Source organism: Haliotis asinina, chromosome 12 (assembly GCF_037392515.1).
Source record: "Haliotis asinina isolate JCU_RB_2024 chromosome 12, JCU_Hal_asi_v2, whole genome shotgun sequence".
Classification (NCBI taxonomy): domain Eukaryota; kingdom Metazoa; phylum Mollusca; class Gastropoda; order Lepetellida; family Haliotidae; genus Haliotis; species Haliotis asinina.
Window position 1 is genome coordinate 42,950,311 of NC_090291.1, and position 22,131 is coordinate 42,972,441.

Sequence of the window (22,131 nt, forward strand, 5' to 3'; positions counted from 1 at the left end):
GTCTTCTTATATTACGTTAACTAACAGAACTGCGACGTTTCACGACAAATAACCGCCCATTCAGCACTCCCAGCAAGGACTAAGCACACAAACATTCAGCAAGGTGTGAGCACATGTACAGGTAAACTGTGAAGCCTCTGATAGTAAATAACCGACTCGTAAGTCTCCTTCCTTCCATGAAGAAGAAATCCCACAAAGGCAAGATGGCAACACATGTGCTTCTGATTGGAATTCCATACATGTCAAGTGAGTGGGTGAGTGAGTGAGTGAGTGAGTGAGTGAGTTCACCTTATAGTCACACGTATATGCCATCCACTCATCACTAAGTCTTCCTTTCCAAAATAAGCACAAATATGTTAAGCAATGTCACAGATACACAGATGCAGATACGAAACACCTGTTCCTAATGCAACATGAAGCTTGTATCTATCGCCCGATCATAAACAGGAAGTTGTCCTTCGCAGATATCGACTCTTGTGTGTCTGCAAGGCCATGCTTTCGTCTTGATCTCAACCACTCAAGCCCGGGCATCACAGAAGCTTTAATACGCTGAAACACCAGATGCACACACAACCAAGGGTAACACCTTAAACATGAGGACACTGTATAAACAAGACAGACAACATACAAATATGATGCTTTCTAAATAAAACATTATTGTTTTTATCGTTATAGATTTTCCACAAATATAACCGCATGGGCTGTATTAAAATCCTGAGGAAAACTGCCGACAGAAATATTGAACAAGTGCGTATACACTGTCCACCGTAATCTTTATTATGGGTCTAAGCAAACAGTTTCTTTTCTCAAGAAACCGGAGAGATAAGACATATTACCGGACAATTAATATACAGCGTTCCTGCGTATAAAATGTGTTCATCGTCGGCAAATAAGACACGTCTCCTGACAATGGTGTTGTCTTCTTCACATAATGTCAGACCTGTCTGAATTCTAGACCAACCAGTTGAGAAAGTACTTATCACGTGTGAGATATATATTATAAGCATGAACAGCTTCTACCTGTGCCAGGGGTCCTTCCTGCTTGCTTATCTGTATGACCATATAAACTGGTATAGGAACTACGGACACTAGAGCAATGAACCACCCGAAGACGATGGCCGACGTAGGGTAGTCGTACTCTCCATATCTTGGAGGCTTATACGAAGCCAGCGTCAAAACCAAAGCTATCTGCAACGACATATTTTAGTTCCGGACTACATTCACAAGTTGTGTACATTCAGAAGTACATATATACACGTCTGAAAAACATAAACACTTCTTCATACCTGTACTACGTTTGAAGGATATACTCAAAAGCTGTAACCATTAATTCATTTGGAAGACAAAATATCCAAAGGTAAACCAAACAGATTGTCCTCCTTTGAAACAAATGTGTAATATAACTTTATTATCAATGAATGAATTGTGTTAATCACGATATAACTGACATATTGTCGGGGTGAAAACATTGTTTAAAGTTTTTAGTTATTTTAACCCACGGTTGTACAGTGTACGCAACAGTTACTTTTGTACTGACCAGTACGTATTTGAACTGTTTTTCGACTATTTGTTAATTTTTTTAACGTCGCAATACTCCAGCTGTGGGTGGTGGTCTGTAAATAATCTGGTGCAAAGAATTCAGTGATGAACAACGTGATCACAGATCTTTGTGAATGAGATACGATGACACGTGTCAAACAAATCAGCGAGCGTGACCACCCGATCTCGATCTCATTAGCAGCCTCGTACGATAAGCATGGGTTGTTGAAGGAAGATTGTAAACAGGATGTTCACGGGTTATTTAAGGGTAAAATAATTCAATGAATTCGAAGTTATGGTTAAAGCGTTACGAAAAGAAATGGACCTACGGTCAAGAGAGCAGGGACGATGATGAAACAAACAACTTTGTAGATCACAGGCAGGCGTTTTCCAATCATCATTTGCATATCATCAGAGAAACGCTCGGCCCCTGTCAAATACAGTTTGATAATTCGTGTCAGAAAAAAAGCGAACAGAAATGTTGTCGCCATACCACGCAAAGTCGTTGTTACTCACCTCCCGTAGTGATCTAGCAAATGAAGTTAGATGAATCATATTATACATAATTACACCCATTTTGATTCAATTCTTGCAGGATTCTCAACACCTACATAAACTGCATCTGTTGCATTTCTTTTCTGCTAACTTGTGAGTGAGTGAATGAGTGTGTTTGGTTTTACGCCGCACTCAGCAATATTCCAGATATATGGCGGCGGTCTGTAAATAATGGAGTCTGGACCAGACAGTAAACTGATCAACAGCAGGAGCATTGATCTGCACAATTGATAACCGATGACAGGTGTCAACCAAGTCAGCGAGCCTGACCAACCGACCCCGTTAGTCGCCTCTTACGAAAAGATGTGAGTATTCCATTTGTATGACGATGTGTCGTAGTTACACTAATGCCAGTGTCCCCGTGTTTTTCGTGATGGTCAATACACCAGGATAACTGAGCTGTGTGATTGATAACATAGATATGCATCGCTCAAATCAGCAAACGTGATGACCCTGTTAAAAGATCAGAAACGAATAAATGTAAACTAAAGTGAGATAACATATCACTTCTAAAATAGCATTTATAACCATACACATATTTATTATATAGGTAGTATTTTTCCTGTAGCACGATTGGGCAAAATACCGTCATGTGGTTTTCTACAAAACACGATATAGATTTTAGTTACTAAAGGTAGACAAGGAAACCGTGGTAACAGGCTTCTCCTGCTTTTCAGCCAATCAAATCACACGGTTTGACGTCATAAAACTTAACCCCATCCCCCATTCTCAGCCGTTGATCGATGGCTATAGGGTCCGTAAATTGAAACCAGCGTTTCGCTGCCATTACAGATGATAAACAGAAAGAGATCTTGGACAATATTGATTCAAAGAAGACGGAAAAGTCAAATAACACTGCTATAAGGGAGAATATCCACAACAAAGGGTATCAGCAGATTTTGAGAAGTTAAGATGAACCTGATTCATCACTGACATATTTTGTACCTGGAAGCCTGGTCAGAGAAAGGAGGAGAACACTACAAGAAAGTACTTTTAACGTCTTATCGATATGGCACCCGAAGACACTTGAAAAAAAAATACAAAAGGCGAAATAAAATATCATCACGATCGCCAATGTCAAATAATCCACGGCAGGGTTCAAGACTATTGGAAAGGCACTAAAAAGAATTATATGGCAAGGCTTTAAGGCTATGCAAGTAGCTTTGATTCCTCACTACTTCTGCAGTATAAGGTGAACATTTAAAACTAGTTTACGGATGTATAGCTGAAAAAAAGGCTATTTGCTGCATTGAACAGGGCTAGCTGCGTTAATGTTAAACTGGCTGTTCAATGGCATTTTGCGAGGAGTTTCAAGGGAAGCTTGAGCCCTGTACATGTTGCGTAGATAACCTAAATGTTTTGTTGTGGAGGAAAAACTGCACTTTATTAAATCTCGTGAAATGCATGGTGAGCCGTAACGGTAACTTAACTTAACTGTGCAATCAGTTTCCGTAGTGCTGGCAAGATTCTTGCTTTTCAGAATGCTGAATTTTGTACTCAATATCAGGTTCGCTTATGTCAACAACAGAAATTCTTTTGCTATCAATCTTTCTCGAGAGTTTTTGTTTTTCCTGAGTGCCAAATAGTTGCAGTTTCCGACGTGCAAATTTGGGAGGTAATTTACGCCATGTAACAGATATTGTTTGAAATGATTGTATTCATTACCCTGGGTCTATGGTTGGAAAGAACTATTCGCTATTATATTATAATAATAACTATTATAAAGAACTATTCGCTATTATATTATAATAATAACTATTATAAAGAACTATTAGCTATTATATTATAATAATAACTATTATAAAGAACTATTCGCTATTATATTATAATAATAACTATTATAAAGAACTATTCGCTATTATATTATAATAATAACTATTATAAAGAACTATTCGCTATTATATTATAATAATAACTATTATAAAGAACTATTCGCTATTATATTATAATAATAACTATTATAAAGAACTATTCGCTATTATATTATAATAATAACTATTATAAAGAACTATTCGCTATTATATTATAATAATAACTATTATAAAGAACTATTCGCTATTATATTATAATAATAACTATTATAAAGAACTATTAGCTATTATATTATAATAATAACTATTATAAAGAACTATTCGCTATTATATTATAATAATAACTATTATAAAGAACTATTCGCTATTATATTATAATAATAACTATTATAAAGAACTATTCGCTATTATATTATAATAATAACTATTATAAAGAACTATTAGCGTTATCCAGCACTCACCACGTGGCGTCTGCCCTTCAAGATTGCCCAGGGGGGTAAGGCAAGACAAGAACAAGAAATGAGTGTAAACCAAACAAAACGCCAAATCACACTTGCTCAGACACATTTTCACAAGGCAAGGCTATATGAAAGTAAACCCATCGAAGTTAAGCAACCAATCGAGGACCTAAGGGAAGTTCACTCACTGGCTGAATTGAGCAGATAATGAAACTATCTCGTCTGACGGTGCAAGTATCTTTGGCACACTTTGCTGCATTGATCATTTTTGATATAGTCATAGATTTTAAGGATATATTTAGAGGCGATCTGTTTGTCCGGCATACGTATTTAATTTAATGTTTTATTTTACAGCCGCTATCAACTGTTGAATATGATGACTGAATGCCAAAGGATATTTATGACAAAACACAAAGTTTACTATTATCACCTGGAAGTTATACCTGTCCAAACACAACTCTCTGTTTAATAAGCATTTAATGGTTAATGGAAAGAAAATTCACATCTCATCTAAAGGAAACGTGCAAACAGAATATGATGTGTTGCTATGCATATAAATATTTGTTATCAGTATAATGGTTAAGGCGTTTTATTGGCTAATGCGTTTTAATGAGAGTAACCTGCTCTCAGTTCACCCTGCAATGTTGGACCCCCTTTGTTCATTTTGAATAGAAACTCTTTTCATAATCACAGAAGCATGTCTTTCATTATATATATATGCTTTGTTGCCCTTTAGCTGTAATAAAAGTATACACCCTTGCTTTGATATATGCATAATAACCGCCAATTATCTATATTAAGTCTTATTGCACACAAAACTCCATTTTCAAAGTCACAGAAGCATGTCCTTGCATGCATCACTATTCATACCCACCTTTTTCACAATTTGTTAACGCATCCACTGTCCTTAACAATCACTAAGTGACCAACAAATTCTAGTAAAATGCCAGATAATCATGCTGACGAATGCACATTAGTCCCAATTTCCAATAAACAATTCAGTAATACTAATTTTTCTCATAATTTATACTATTTATGAAGGTGCCTGCTGAAATATTATTCATATTGTTCGTTTTCATATCCATAACTGTATGATCGCTTGCCAGGGTTTGATCTGCAATATTTGTTCATGTGTGAGCTAACGTTTTTGACGATAGCCCACAAAATAAATAGTGGTTGCAATGATTTTAACGTTTGTAATTGATTGCAGTGGTCTGAATTCAGTTGTATTCACGCATTTGGCTCATGATCATAGATGCCTAACTTGACCAAGTATACTTAAATCATCCCCTGACCGGCGGCCTTGAACATTGAAAAAGTAATCTGAAATCCTGAAAGTCAATTGCACATAAGGATTTAGCCCTCAATGTTGTTTTTGTAGCTTCCCGTGACAGCCTTTCATGGTGGCATTCTAATGGCATGGCATTCTTTGTGTATCAAGTGATCTTCATCGTCCTTTCCTAGCAAGGATTATTGTTGTTCACCACGGTTTCGTTGCAAAACGTGCCGTGACACCATAATCTCCCATACGCTGTCATGCGTTAGCGTTGCATGTGACATGTGCATTAGTGGAATAGGATACGCCAACCGTATCATCTTTGGTAACGAGTCATTATGTCAAGCTTGAAATGATCTGAATCCTATTAGCCCGTAACAACGACAGGCATGTGATCATGGAAAGGCTTTTGATGCTTCTATTAACATATAAGAATGCATGTTGTAACTTGTCCTACCGTAACACCAGCCAACGGCTACACACTCAAGTATAGCAATGACGTAGCAGGCCACGGCACCCAGATACCAGTCAAGCAACTGGAACACGTATACTCCGCCCTGGAAAACACACATGTACATTAAACATTAGGGATAAGAGAGCAAATTCTGGTACTTTTTTTAGTTGGGTTCCATCGAGGATTCAAAGCCACATCCTCAGGGTCAGGCACCACATCGCCAGCACACAAAGTCAGCTGACTAACCCTTTCAGCCACCAACTTCTTACTTTGTGTGATAACAATCAGGTGCCTGACTCTGAGGGTGTGGGCTCGAATCTCGGATGGGACTTTAAGGCATTTTAAGGTAAGAAAATGATACTATTACTCTTTCAAGCGATTTTGCTCCTGCAGCAATTTGCGACTGACACTAGATTAACACTTAAATGTCATTACAATGCAGTTGTTTGAGAACGTAATATGCAAACATAATAGTATTCCTGGACAAATGTTATGACAAATACTTCAAAATAAGCTCGCAGATGCACAATGTGTGTTCACAAAAAATTATATTAAAATTAAATGAAAACTGCCAGCCATAAAAGAAGACAGTTATCTTATAACAATCCATTTATATTGAAAAGCTCATGACAGTTGTTAAATGTTGGAAAGGAATATAACGTTCATGGAAGTACCATGCGGAACAATAACCATTATATTCTTGTGGTAATATTCTCTTTATAGAGGTAGGTATAATGCGTTTGTCAATGTAAACGACATTAATTTTATGCTCAACGTCAGTACAAACATCCCACTTACATGGGTTGTAAACACAAGACCAAGAACGCAAACGGCTCCCATGAACACAGCAGCCATGATAGTCTGCAGATGCTTGACGTGAAACCGCCTCGGGAGCAGATCTTCCATACATCCAACAGCCGTCTCAACATGTCCCAACTGTGTATGACGAAACACGCAAAAGGAAATTGTACAGAAGAAAACGACGGAATGAAAGACAGTCCAACTTCTCACCTTATGCAATTGTATAAGGCACGTGATGTATGCTTTGTGTTTTGTAATCTGTATGTCTTTTGTGTTTCATGTATTTTCATATATACTGCATTTATTAATTTACCATCTGTGGTATCTCACTACAGATACTATATTGCTGTTAGGTATGGTCATTATATGATGGTCAGCATAAAAATATGAAGCTATATGTTATTATTAAGAAAATGCATATTTTACTGCATTTACCGTTGAGTCGACCACCATCATCAGCACAGTTGTAAAGAATAGTACGGACCACAGCTGAGGCAACGGCAGTAATGAAACTGCCTCTGGGTATACAATGAACCCAATACCAGGACCTACAAGAGTATTTATATGACCCTTCAAAATAAAACGCAAAACACTATGACAAACACCATATACTGATGTTTCGGCTTCAAAACAAACAATCAGATTCATTTTATTCCCACCATGGGTGTACCTTGATCAAAGCTGAAAACTCCATTCGGTTTAAAATGCGAACAAAATACTAGTGCTATCCCGAGATTTTGCATGTCCGATTCCGCCACATTTTCTTAAAATAAAAAAAGAAAAAAGAAAGAAAAAGAAAAAAACACAATCATGCTGTCATGCAGCTGTGGAAATTTATTACTGCATTCACTGCGACATTAAGATAATGGAATATTGTAATTACTGAATTTATAGAATTCCTTGTTGTAATAAATGCATTGAGACCACTCATTTCCGTATGTGCTGCATTCATACAATGCTTCGATGTAATTAGTACATAGAAACTTCGTCAATGTAATGCTGTAATTTCAGGATAGAGGCAGTTCATTACTGTAAGTGCTGCGTTAAGAAAATTCTCTGTTGTAAGTACATCGCTGAGGTAAATCAATGGTATAGCAACTGCTTTAAAAAAGACTCTGAGACTATTCATTACTGCAAGTAATGCATCGAAATTATTCATTACTGTAAATTTGCACTGCATATACAAAATTCATTGCTGTAAGTATTGCTTTGAGAGTACTCATTGCTGTAAGTACAGCATTGAGGCGATTCATTCTTGTAAGTACTGCACTGAGAGCGGATTACTGTAACTACTGCATTGAGAAATATTTTACTGAAGTTACTGCTGTAAGTACGGCATTGTGATACGTCATTGCTATAATTACTGCATTGAGATAATTCAACTCTACGTAATTACATTGAAAAAAAATCGAAACTGCTAAATTACTGAAATACTTCAACGGTAACCTCCTTACCCGAGGTTACAACGTCAGCCACAGGTTGTTGTAAACTATGAGCCAGGAACCCGACTGTTGCAAAGACAACAAAACCAGCAAACACACTTGTCAGCTCGCCAATGACGGTCACGATGATGGCGTCTCTGTAAGAGAATGTCTTCCACATTCAGATGAGCGAACGAGGGGATAGTTCTATGAACATACACATTCAAACGAGTGATAACGGTGATAGCATCGCATACATTGGAATAAAGAAGTTCCACATGTTAAGAACTATTCCCTTTGTTCATCACACAAGCGTCTTAACGCCGCTCAAAAACTTTCACGTGAGCAGTTGCACTATTTGGCAGGGAACATATATCCAGGGAAAGGCAAGGAGGATTGTAAATGATATTCAAATGGATGAATCAACCATAAGTAAATGATATTATTGGAATGTGATCAACTTCTTTCAGAGGCATTTTTTAAGCACAAAATTGAAAAATTTATGGATAACAAATTCTATTTCGTAATGGGCACAATAAACTGTATCGAAACGTTGCAAGAACGAAACAAAGAAGTTGTCCATAAAGTCAATATTGTATAGTTATCATTTATGATCTGCATATATTCAGCACACTACCACAATGATGACGTCATTATAAGAGAATGTCGTCTACATTCATATGAGCAATCGACCCGTGAAGGTCCCGGGATAGAATAGACCTTCAGCAACCCATGCTTTCCACAAAAGCGACTGTGCTTGTCGGAAGAAGCGACTAACGGGGTCGGGTGGTCAGGCTCGCTGACTTTGTTGACACGTGTCATCAGTTCCCAATTGCGCAGATCGATGCTCATGTTGTTATCATTGGATCGTCTTATCCAGATTCAGTTATTTACAGACCGCCGCCATATATCTGGAATGTTGCTCAACTCACTCACTCATATGAGCAATCAAGGTGATAGTTCTACGGATATTCAAATTCATAACGGTGTTAACATTTAGACATAAACAAAATCGCATAATTTGGAATAAAGAGGCTGTTCATACATAGAATTATGTCCTTTTGCTGGGTTGCAGTCTGAATGGAAGAACATTCACAAAACTACAAAACATACCTTATGACATTCGAGTGAAAGGGGTTGTGGCTTGCCATGACAATAAGGGCGCCCCACGCAGGACCAACAGAATAGAACACTTGCACCAGGGCTTCCAGCCACACCTGAGAGATACACATTTTGCGTATGTTCAAAAGACTTAACAAAGTCAGCTTGCACACACGTACACATAAAACCGGTGTTCGGTGTTCGTTTTGTTGATCACTGGATTGTCTGATCCAGTCTCGATTATTTCCAGACCGTCGTCATATATTGAAGTACTGAAATATTGCTGTGTGCGGCATATAACTAGTGAGCGAGTTAGTATATAACGTCACATCATGATATCTCAGCCATGTCGTGACGACGGGTAAAACTTATTCACTCAGTATGAATATAGTTTTTTGTTTTTTTCAGATACGTATGTATGAACTGCTGCAGTAAACCTACATACAAATTATTGCTATCAATTGTGCAAGAAAACAGTAATCAACCAACCTTTACTTATAACCGCTGAGACCCGTGAAGGCCCGGGGTAGAATAGGCCTTCAGCAACCCATGCTTGCCTTAAAAGGCGACTATGCTAATCGTAAGGGGCGACTAACGGGATCGGGTTGTCAGGCTCGCTGACTTGGTTGACACACGTCATCGGTTCCCAATTGCGCAGATCGATCCTCATGCTGCTGATCACTGGATTGTCAGGTCCAGACTCGATTATTTACAGACCGCCGCCACATAGCTGGAATATTGCTGAGTGCAGCGTAAAATTAAACTCACTCACTATAACAGATGAAGCCGCCGATCACGTGGGCTAATTAAACTGTCGCCGGTAGGACGGCTATACGTTTTGGTTTCGTTTCTCTTCGCGACACCAGTCGAAATTCAGGATTCTTCACTGACTAGCAGCTATCAAATACATATTACGCTTATGAACCTGAGGGTGTTGCAGACGTGTGAAGTCTGGGGTCAGGTAAAACAGAACACCATCCACTGAACCCGGCATCAAGCACGATCTCACCAGCAACACCAGCAGTAGGACATACGGCATCAACGCTGTCACATACACCACCTGTACAGAGATGCAATGCATTCGTTCAGAAGAGATACGAATGGGAGAGCAAAAGGGGCTGAAAATGGAGGTTTACGTTGAAGTGTTATTCTTCCAGCATATTCATAATTATGGGTTTTGACATATACTGAAACACAAAAGAAAATTCACCCTACCAAAAACTTGCCACAAATGCTTTATCTTCATTTTATTATAGTTTCTAAAGTAAAGATGGGACGAGGTTTTTGTGCGTATTTCATGAAAATGACAACGCACGCGCATCTTGAGGTGTCATTCCTATGAGAGCAACCGAACATGCACCGAATCATTTATTGTTCGATAGAGGGGACAAGCCACGATTATGCCACGGACGGAGGGATCAAACTTTAGGAAGACTGCGTGCAGGCCAGGCTGCAAGACATGTTTCATGTTCCGTTCATGTTCGAACAATATACCGAATGCAGCAACGAGGGAAAGCCACTGGAAGCAGAGCCGACCGTCATTGAGGTGGAAGATCGCCTGTGACAACGTTGATGCAAAATTGGCTCCTGCAAAATCGTTTTGCTAGGCCTACGGAGACTGCACGGACAATCACTGGCAATCACCAGAGACCTGTCAGTGCGGAGGCGTTTGAAGCAGAGAAACGTAAGATGTCGCAAGCCTTGCCGCGATCCGATGTTCATTATCGTGCTCGTCTCCAACTGGGCTACACATTATCGGCGTCGCCGGGAATGGCGGACTGTAGTCTGCTCCGACAAAAGTCGGTATCGCGTCTCGACGTCTGATGGCAGGGTGAGAGTGTGGCGGCGACGTGGGGAGCCTTTTGCATATGATTGTGTCCTGGATAGTGATCGACTAGACTCATGGGGATGTCCGGGCATATAGGTGTAGGGTGCTATTGCTCTAAATCAAAAACTAGGAACAATGGTGTTCCATTGGTCCTGGTAGAGATAATGTGTAACATCTCCCCGCTACATTGATCAAGCGCTGAGACCCTTCGTCGTGCCACATTTTGGTCGTCATGGAAACCATGTTTTTCAACAGGAGAACGCGCGTGCCCATACTGCCAAATCACCGCGGCATACAAACTCTTCAATGCCCTGCCCTCAATCCTGACTCAAAGATGTGCGACCGAAGCGGTCAACTGCATCTGAAGTTTCCCAGGCTTATCACCGAGTCTGGGCGCAAGTTCCAATGGTCTTCATCAACCACCTCATCCATTCCATGTACAGACGAAGCAACGTTGTTGTCAACGCTCAAGGAGGTCATACACGTTACTGACTTTCGGATCGCACTGTTGCGCTACCTGTAGTCATTTTGACTTTTAATTGTCTGAAATTCGTCGTTAAGTACTAATGGTCTTAAGTGTCAATTTGGAAATCTTTCCGACAATTATTATACAATATACATGCGTATGAATTAAACCGATTATCAATTTCAAAAAGGGAGTGACGTTTTTTTGAGAGACAGCGTCTATTTTGAAATTTCATTAGTTTTGTTAGGTTTGACTGCAAATGCGGTAACCATAAATCCCTGCTAGGACAGTCCAAAAGTACTTACTTTAACACGAATCTACCATCAGAAAGTGTTGCTCCTGTGTTTTCTCATGATAAGATTTCAATGCCCACTCACAGCACAACTGCGCATTAAAATTACCCCCCGAGTGGAAACAGGGTACATATATTTTGACACACTCACTGATTTAATATTTACAAATAACTGTCACCTTTCCAAGGGATTTGATCCCTTTCATGACGCACAGAAAAACAGCAACACATGCGAAGAACCAGCAGATGACGAGATGCAGTTGCATAGAGCCGAGGTCATCAATCCCTGACGACACACCGAGAGCTTTGTTCCTGGGGACGTTACGAGTGAGTGAGTTACAGTTAGAAATATATTGTGACTTGATCAAGCTGTAGAGTTGTATGATAATTTCTAAAAAATGTCATCGATGAACAGAACAACATCCAGCCATGTATCACACTTCTGCTTTAAAAATAATCATAGACCATTAAACAATATTTGGCACTGATACATAACATTGAGTAAGGACACCCCACGAGGTACCATGGGCACCTATATGCATATGGTTGCCTAGTCGGATTTACACCAGTCACTAGTTACTGGCGATTCAATATTTATTCCCGTACTCAAAAGACCTGGGGCCTGTAGAACACTAGTATGTTGTCTCTGTACAAATGTGTAGAAAATATATGAATTGGTTTTCAATATCTATAGTATTTGAACTGTTTAGCAGTACTGAAAACGTGTTTGGATGGTAATACTATCATCCCCTTATATACTAGTACATGTTTATTTGCTTGGAAGAGTACTGCATAATATTACGGCATGCAAGAAAACAATGATTCTCGTCTTCAGTGGCATTTGAACTACATAAGATAAACATGATAAATAGAATTCGGTATGGACATTGTTTCTAAACATTGGGTAAGTGTCACACATTTGCTGAAAACACTTACCTTTGTGTGTTTGGGTAAATGATGTAATGAACATATTCCAATTTCTTGGTTATGCCAAATATCTCGAAATCCAATAGAAAATAATACTTGTTTTACATCTGTCATCAGTTCTTGTGGCCATTTCTATCACATAAAAGCATCATATTATACTATTTTTCTGGTAAGCGATAGGTAGACTTGTGTATTTAATCCCCAAATTTCTGCGCCATATAAAGAATTGGATATAGTTTACACCATATAGTTTTAGAAAAACGAATTCATACTGAGGTCACTAATAATATGTATTTGTCAATGAAGTACTTTCAGTGCCTGCACTGCTGCATAGTTTGCTGATTAGTGAAGTATACACCAAGATATTTGTAGTTTCATGTTTACAATGTTTATAATACCATCCTTCATATTTTTATAGGATTCTACTATTTTAATCACGGCTACTTTTGTTTTATCCAGATTATTTTAGCTTCAGCTGCTCAACCTGCAACACAATCTTACGAGGGACTGATAAAACCCCGTATTTCCCTCGACACGATGTGATAACGCATTTATCTAGCTGAATGTTTTCACTAAATCAAAACAAAACAACACGCATCGAATCGACTTGCTGCCATGTTGACACCAGCTGATCGTTTGACCTCAATGCACCGCACGTTACTAAAGGCTTGTCGATGCACGCTTTTATCACTTCGCGTCGTCACCGGGGCGTAGCGGTACGATATGACTTTCGTAGCGGGGGTACACGACTTTTATACACATGTACATGGTGTTTTATCAGAGTCACGTGGACCTGTCAAAACACGACATTCTTACATGAGGCTAGATAATAATACTTGTGACAGAAGCTTTAACATTCTCCTATGTTTGTCACAAGAGATTATTCATTTTAGGGCTCAGTTCATTCGTGTTCAGAATACTCCATACTTTCCTCAGAGTGAACAAATAACACATAATATTTTCCCCGTTTAATATTAAGGTATCTCTGGACGATACTGTGTAGATAATGCTGAGAAGTGTTATCAATCAACGACCATTAACGTTTCAGACGCCAATTTTGCGCAAAGGATCTATTATTATGGTACCGGCTGGCCATTCTTTAGGAAAGTTTTTTTTTCTCTCTCAAATATCGGGTTGAATAGTAACTCTAAGTATGGGGTTAAAGGTCAATCGAATATCTAAACAACTGAGGCATCATATTGTTGTGCTTAAGACTTCAGATGCTGTCTAAAGTATTTTCCAGTCATGGGCGAATCTAGTATCTGTTCTGTGAGTTCGACAAAGCTTAGGGGATTTTCATTGGCGATTGCAGGGTTTAGCGGAGATTAAAAATAAACACTTATTTAGCACCTGAAATCCAGGTAGATATAACAATGCCTTGAAGGACGTCATCTTCTAAAGCCTTATACTTTGGAGACGTTATGACACGTGACAGCATAGAGGACACGAAAAGCGTTCAATCAACATCACGAAGCCATCGGCCAAAATACACGTGTGTGAGAGCACATAAAGATGCATGAGATCTTACAAAAGTTAAAAGAATATAGGTCGATACTATAAAGGCTTGTTCACAAGATCACATGGTGATGACAGTCTCAAAGAAAACTGGTATTGTGTTGTGCGAATGCATTGCGTATAACACCACTCACTGCCAGAACTCCTCTGTTGATGTGTGTCCAAACACACTTGAAGTTTGTGCAGAGCCGTTAAACGTTGCGTATCCAATACTTGCTGTGGTATTTGTTTCATTGGCATTAGTTGGTTTCTTATATACAGAACTATTTACTGCAGTGTCGCCTGTAACTACACACTGTGGTGTGTTCCAGGGATTGCCACAGGTAGTCCAGGGCAGGGTGGCGGAGAAGGAGCTGTAGATGTAGTAGACGCCCCAGGAAAACATCAAGCTGTAGTAGAGGACGATGATACAGCTAACTGCCAGTATGCAAAATCCCAGCCCTATACATAAAGTAAACCATCACATAGAGGCCGCAGGTACACTGCATTCCTTATTCATGTTTAACATGTTAATAAATGCAGTTATAAACACATGTTGAAATGCAATGTTAGAATTAGCAACCATAGGTGAAATGCAATGTTGGAATTAGCAACCATGGGCACATGGTATAACTACATGTCAATACACAAATAACTGTGTCTTTTATGTCTATATGTTTGTTAAATTTTACGTGTTGTTCATTTTATGGTTGTTGGGTGTTGTTAAACTTTGAACCTTTCGTATTGTAGGAAAAGACGTGATTAAACAATTTTTATATCTTTCAGAGGGGTTGTCCTCTATTCGCCTACATCTCTATTCGCCTACATTCTTACAAGAACACTTCATGGTCTGTTTATCACAAATTACGCAATGATAAGAAAGGCTCACCCATATGATCTGAAACTGGACTCTTATATTTGAAAGGAGAAAAAATGGTATAATGAGGTATAAAGTGGCTTTATTTATTGATACAGTAAAAGATAGTTAATGTCTTAATGGGAAGAAATACCAGGAAGACGATTTCTCCAGAATGATTGCGATAAATAGTATACATTTATGCCCAATAAATTTACACAGAGTGTAAATTTGAACGATTTCCAAAACAAGATTACTCAGAATACTTTGACAACTAATACTTATTGACACAAGGTTGGAATTAGAGAATCGCCATTATGCATATTTTGTAAACAGGCACGAAAGTTTATATGGCAGCTACTGTTTGAATGTAGTTTTGTAAAGGAAGTATGAACCCGCTCAGGATATTGAGCGAAGGACAAATTGAATTAACATTACAAAATATATTATTTGGTTTTAAGGGGGAAATAACAACCCTCTAAAGATTATATGCCTAATAGTAAAGAAGAATATTTACCCTAGGAGCCATTCTCTTCCCACAGAGGTTACTTGTCATATCTTCCTACGAAGCTCTGTTCTAATACGGCCATAATTCGCGGTTCTCATAAAATCCCCTAGCAGCAAAAAATGGCAGCAGATTTATTTCCCCTTCTCCTGTCCAATCAGAAGACGTGTTACATCTACCTAGATTCAACTTGACAAATGCAAGCAATGTGGAGAAATTTGACTGAGTTCTGTCTAGAAGAAACATTTGAGTATCACGCTCGGGAAGAGGTTCTAGTTTTCAAGATGCATCCGGAAATTACCGAGATCTTGCGAACGATCACTTTTGAAACAAACTCGCTGATTGCACTACTATACATATGGAAATTAATTAAGCAACACCAAATTCAAAGACACATAAAAACTTAACAAAGTTTAACGAAGTAATTTTGATGATTGATTATTCAATTTTGATGTATTGACATACAGCATGAGCTTTTCATGGGTTGATATGACGCGCGTGAAGCTTGCACAGCGCACGTGCATTGCTTTAACCTCAACTTTCGAAAAATGCACTTTTTCCCTGGGGTGTTTACAAGCGCAGGTTGTCGATTGCATTCGGTTTTTCATTCATTTCAATGTCATGGCACGTAGGAAATTATCAGAGGCCACTCGTTGGCAAATAATCGGCATGAGGAATGCTGGTATGTCTCTAAGACAAATCGGGACTCAAATCGGACGACATCATTCCATAATTTCAAAACTTTTGAAAAAATACCGGGCCACTAATGAAGTTAAAGACCTGCCTAGACCAGGAAGACCCAGGAAGACCACAGTCCGGGAGGACAGAGCTTTACTGAGACTTGTACGGCGCAGGTCCTTCGACTCGAGCTCTCGGTTGAGACAGGAGTGGCTTCCAGGGAGACCCATCTCGAACAGGACTGTTCGGAATCGTCTGAAAGCTGCAGGATACCGGGCAAGGAGGCCAATCAAGCGACCCAGACTGTCTCCAGCCCATAAGGCAGCCCGACTGGCCTGGTGTAATGACCGTTTGCACTGGAACATTGCCTCTTGGAGGAAGGTCCATTTCTCAGATGAGAGCCGGTTCTTGCTGCACATGGTGGACGGTCGTACTCGGGTCTGGAGGCAGAGGAACACAGCAATGGCTCCACGGAACATCCAGGAGACTGTGGCCTTTGGGGGAGGTTCCGTTATGGTATGGGGTGCATTTCCATGAACTGCAAGTTGGATATCATTACCATCCGTGGCAACCTTAACGGTGTTCGTTACCAACAGGAGGTTCTTGACAGGGCTGTGGTACCTCATTTTGAGAACCATCCTCTGGCAACGAGACCCATATTTATGGACGACAATGCTAGACCTCACAGGGCGCATGCTGTAAATGATTTTTTGCGGCAAAATGCAATTGACAGAATTCCATGGCCTGCCATGAGCCCTGACCTCAACCCCATTGAACATTTGTGGGACTTTATTGGCCGTCGTGTGAGGCAGAGAGACCCACCAGTCCATAATCTCAACGAATTGACGGCTGCCCTGCATGGGGAGTGGAACAGGATCCCCCAGAATCAGATCCGGAGACTCATCCAAGGAATGAGGAGGCGTCTGGAATCGGTGGTGCGTGCGCAGGGAGGACACACTAGATATTGATGAAAGTCGGTGTGCAGACTCTCAGATGACTGTTCTTTCTTTCCATGTGACATTTGTGTTAATACACCTGACAACAACGTCTGTGGATGAATAGTAAATTGTGTCCATTTTTTCATGAATTTAAGACAGTTTTAAGAATTTGGATTTCGTTGCAATAAAGCAAAGTCTTGATACTTTTTCCCTTTAAGTTGTTTGTCAGAGATCGTCTGTTGAATAAAAAAGTGTCAAACTATATCAACCCGGCATATTTTGATTGTCAGAACACTTCAAAGTTGCTCCAATAGAAAAAATTGGGGTGTTGCTTGATTAATTTCCAGGTGTATAAATCTGATTGCCTCCAATGATAGGGTCGTATTAGAACAAAGGTTACGTAGGAAGATATGACAAGTAACCTCTGTGGGAAGAGAATGCCTAGGAGCAGAAAAGAAGTTACACCAAACGTTCACCCGATCAAAAGAGAGATAAACAAATGTTACAAATCAAGTAAAATTTATTGCTTTTGCACATGACGACCATGCTGTCATGTATCTCTTGGAAATGAATTCTTGAAAAAAAAGTTGCTTACATTTGGACATGTTAGGCCGTTTGTAAAAATAATCACCACTAAAAGAAGAACGCTCAGTGGCCAGCTCCACTAAATATTCTTATAATAACAGTCAATCTAGATCACTTTAGCCCTGGTCAGGCGGTTTCATCATAAGAGTAGGGGTGCATTTATTCATCCTAATTAGTCAGCTTTGTTTTGGTTGGCGATTGGAGATGTAGACGAATAGAGATGTTGGCAATTAGACACTAAACCTTTCAGAGTGAGTTCGATACAATTGTACATATCACATAACATCCATCACAAGGTATGTATATTATGATCTATGGTGATATCAGCCTGTTTGACAATACAGTTGCAGTGATCTTACTAATCATAAACCCTAACTCATGAAGATTGTTTGCTATCATATATACTTGGCATTACCTTTCATGAGTGGACATATTGACCAAATCTTTACGGGCCCTTTAGCAGAAAACTGACCAAGAGCAACCTCAAGGATGAAGAGCGGGATTGCCAGCACAGCTGTTGACATGATGTAGGGAATCAAGAACGCCCCTTTGAAAGAAACAGTGATGCAACAGCTGTGATCCACGATTCAATACTTTTCCAGCGTCATTTACTGTATTTTGATGTATCTTGTCGTAAACACTGCCTGTCGAACTGAAGCGTGTTTTTACTCACACCTGTAAAGCTTTCCAGGCTTATAGTAATATTTGACAAATCTGTATCATCTTTTCATCGCCAGTGAACTGTGTGCTTACATCATTTGAACGTTTAATTTGTTATCTCAAACTGAACACTCAGTTTTAAGGAATGATGTTCAATGGTTTTGTACCGTATAGTTGTATTGTTTCTGTTAAGATTGAGAACTGATTTTATTAGTACTGGGTGCTTGCTTGAAACCTTACTTGAAGTGTTCATAACGGTCTACAACGGTCTATAACGGTATGTTAAATTCGTACAAAAATGTAGTTTTCGCATATATGTAGTTACTACGACACATTTCATTGTCATTTAAACAAATCATTCTCAGTCAAACATTTATCAAAATGAACTATATCTACCTCCTCCGTTCTTTTGGCACACATACGGAAACCTCCAGAGGTTGCCAAGGCCCACGGAGTAGCCAAGAACGGCAATGATACCCTGGAACTTGTTAGACCATTGTGGTTTCCTTTGTTCCACCTTCTCCTGATCAGTACTTTCTCCCTGCAGTCATTTAAAATCATTCATATTGTTCACACTGGCGATCCATCTGAGATCAACCAGCTGTATGTTGTGAGGTGATTGATTGTCGGAATCTCATACCGTATAGTACGGTGACTTGGTAAACGTTTGCGACTGTTTCTGGTCATCTGTTGCAAAGAAGTATAAATGCTGTTCATTATTTGTTACATATTGTTCGCAAGTAATACTGCTTTGATTGCCATATTTCAGAAGTCATATGTTGGACCAGTCAAGAGAAAAACAGTGTACACTCAAGAATATTTAATAACTCTTTTAGGTCGATGCACAATTCTTCTGACATGGATTTTTAGTTGTACCTGACAGCTAAACAACGAGTACGGTGAGTTCAACCAATAATTATGAACTTCTTACCTTTTTATTTCCAACAAGTTCCGACAAACAAACTTCTGTTTCGTGATCTGCCATAGCTTCTTGGCTGTATCTGAAGGAAAATACATGAAAACCATTCAGTTGTTAGCGATCTACAGCCAGGTTATATATTGTACCGTCCAAATAGTGCTATTAGTTTGATTTATAATTTGGGTGGATGTGTGTTGTACACAATGGGGTTGAGGCCTATCTCCGACATATTTTATGACGTCACGTGTGTCAGCTAATCGATCTTGACTGTTGAACCCTTCACTCCCACCCCTTGTTGATGAGTACCCGCTTCCGGATCAGGTGTGTGATCATGCAGTTGACCTCGGTGGTCAGTGACAGAAATATCCGCTGGTTTGCTTTATCAGGTTATGGCACAGATGTGTAATCAATAGTATACCTCGAGTTCATTTCAAGGTATTGGAGTAAAATGGGGGCCCATTTCCCCTGACTCAATGTGAGTGAACCATACAGAAATTATGTTTTGAATTCTTGTTCAGCTGTGTTATGAAGGGTATGAATTTGCCGACTCAAGTATTCACACGGCAAAATCTTTAATCGAATTTTAAAGAATTAATATGACACTATAAGGGAATGCAGCTGCATTTATTAGGTCAAAAGCAGTGAAATATCAGAGCGCATTTTGTTACACCAATGGACAAGGTATCACTAGGCATTTCATGATAGATATCACTCGCTATCTGCTACGTGAAGGAACAACTTAGAAGTTCTATGTGTTTATATCTGTAAACAATATATGATTGTAGCGATCTATGACTTAATCCCTTGTTAACTGATGAATGAATCAAGACAGTTAAGATTCACCAATTAAGGCCAACTGTCTGGTTGTTAATTCAGAATCAGATTGAGATTCTTTATTTATCTTTGTCTTTACAGACCATCAGATGAGCTTACAAACACGAGATTTGGTACAGGTGGATGGCTAAACATTCATTATAATGGAGAAGGAAACGAAGTACTTATTATTAAGCATCATTTCATTTCTGAGACAACAGGCTTTATACAGATATTCACGTAAATTACACAACTGTTTTACATCTCTAACACTTAAATGTTGAAAAAGTATATGCATTAATGAACATCTGTAGTAATATGGATTCGTGTGCAATTTTCTATAATTAAGATAATACGGACGTACTAATATTAAATGGAACTCTTTAATGTCTTCTTCCATTACTTTAACATTACTCTATCTACCAATTTCCATAGGTTAATTTTGAGAACATAGTCGGAATTTAGATAAATATTCCCCGAAGAGGTTTATATATACATGTAATATTGCAGAGTGCAATTATCAATAATATTTCTATATATTACACATTTTAATGACTTTCACAAATAACTACCAATCTCTTGAGATGCTAGCGCTTGGTCGAAAATTCGTTGCTTTACAACAGGTAGGTATGCAGGACATATATCTTTTCTAAGCAATAATTCATTGATACCAATATTAGATAAAATATTCTTCACGCGATACGTCCAGCGACATCATGTGCATCTACTTCCTCATAAAAACATTCATAACAATTTCGAAGGATAAGACTATTTGTGTGAAGCAACTTGCAAAAATACATTATCGTATTAAAATGATTCTCATATATGAGAGGAAAACGACCTAATACTCTGCATTTACATGTACAATGTTTAACAATCTCTAACAAAAATCTAAGTGTAATCCTTCAATATTAAAGGTGAACGCAAAACACATCTTTGCAGATTCTAATTCCTTTTGGTATGGACTTACAGTAACACGTTATCGAAAATGCAAATTTTACATATAAAGTTAAAAAAAACAACACGATGAAAAAAGCCCGCGAAATCGGAGCTCAAAGGATTCACTAATTTTCTCAGCAAGTGATGAGTGCAAGGATATCGCTACGGTCACGGTTTGAGAACAAGACATGTTTCTTGTGATTACTAGCATCTTGGGTCTACAATAACAAAAATACACTGGCCCCATACTTACTGATTTTTAGAAAGTACAGCATTTAAAATATTAATATCACCACTAAAATTGCTCGGTTTGAAAACTGAAACGTTTTAATGCATATCTTCAGAAACATAGAAAAATATGTTGATTGTGACAAGCATTCTCTGTCACGGGCAAAAGTCAATGTCTGTTTATTACCACATATGTGTCTGCCTGCTTGTCTGCTAATGACAATATGCAATACACAACTTCAATCATTGACCACATGCAATTTGAACTCAACACCTGTCAGGCTATATTGATGTATGGCTGTTGCACCTGAGTTGTGTCTCTGTGTCACATTATGTAATTACACAAACAGGCAGGTGAGATACTTGTACAGTTGACATCTTATTATGTCTGTGGATTGCAAACAAACTGAATCCATATTTCTCAGAAGACTGGATCGGACGGAAACAGTTTCAAGTTCTGATTTGTATATGGACGAACGACAGTATCCAGCTACGCAGTACCTCGCCGTCTCAGTATTTGCTGATTGAATCGAACGTAAATACAGAGAGCAAGTATTTACAAAACCCAATATCTCTAGATACATCTT

General features: G+C 38.8%; 1 protein-coding gene across 1 annotated transcript in view; it reads right to left on the minus strand.

Annotated features, from left to right (window-relative positions):
* Positions 1–337: 337 nt before the first annotated feature.
* Positions 338–22,131, minus strand: part of LOC137258479 (sodium- and chloride-dependent glycine transporter 2-like) — a 76,227-nt gene continuing 54,433 nt past the window's right edge. The window contains exons 2-15 of the mRNA XM_067796165.1: positions 19,577–19,646; positions 19,042–19,186; positions 18,401–18,532; positions 14,579–14,885; positions 12,182–12,314; positions 10,342–10,476; positions 9,429–9,532; positions 8,349–8,473; positions 7,330–7,442; positions 6,892–7,029; positions 6,097–6,196; positions 1,865–1,969; positions 1,021–1,184; positions 338–549 (exon numbers count right to left, since the gene is read on the minus strand). Of these exons, the coding sequence (XP_067652266.1) occupies positions 427–549; positions 1,021–1,184; positions 1,865–1,969; positions 6,097–6,196; positions 6,892–7,029; positions 7,330–7,442; positions 8,349–8,473; positions 9,429–9,532; positions 10,342–10,476; positions 12,182–12,314; positions 14,579–14,885; positions 18,401–18,532; positions 19,042–19,186; positions 19,577–19,630 (1,878 nt within the window). The 5' untranslated portion in view covers positions 19,631–19,646 and the 3' untranslated portion in view covers positions 338–426. The remainder of the gene's footprint in view (positions 550–1,020; positions 1,185–1,864; positions 1,970–6,096; positions 6,197–6,891; positions 7,030–7,329; positions 7,443–8,348; positions 8,474–9,428; positions 9,533–10,341; positions 10,477–12,181; positions 12,315–14,578; positions 14,886–18,400; positions 18,533–19,041; positions 19,187–19,576; positions 19,647–22,131) is intronic.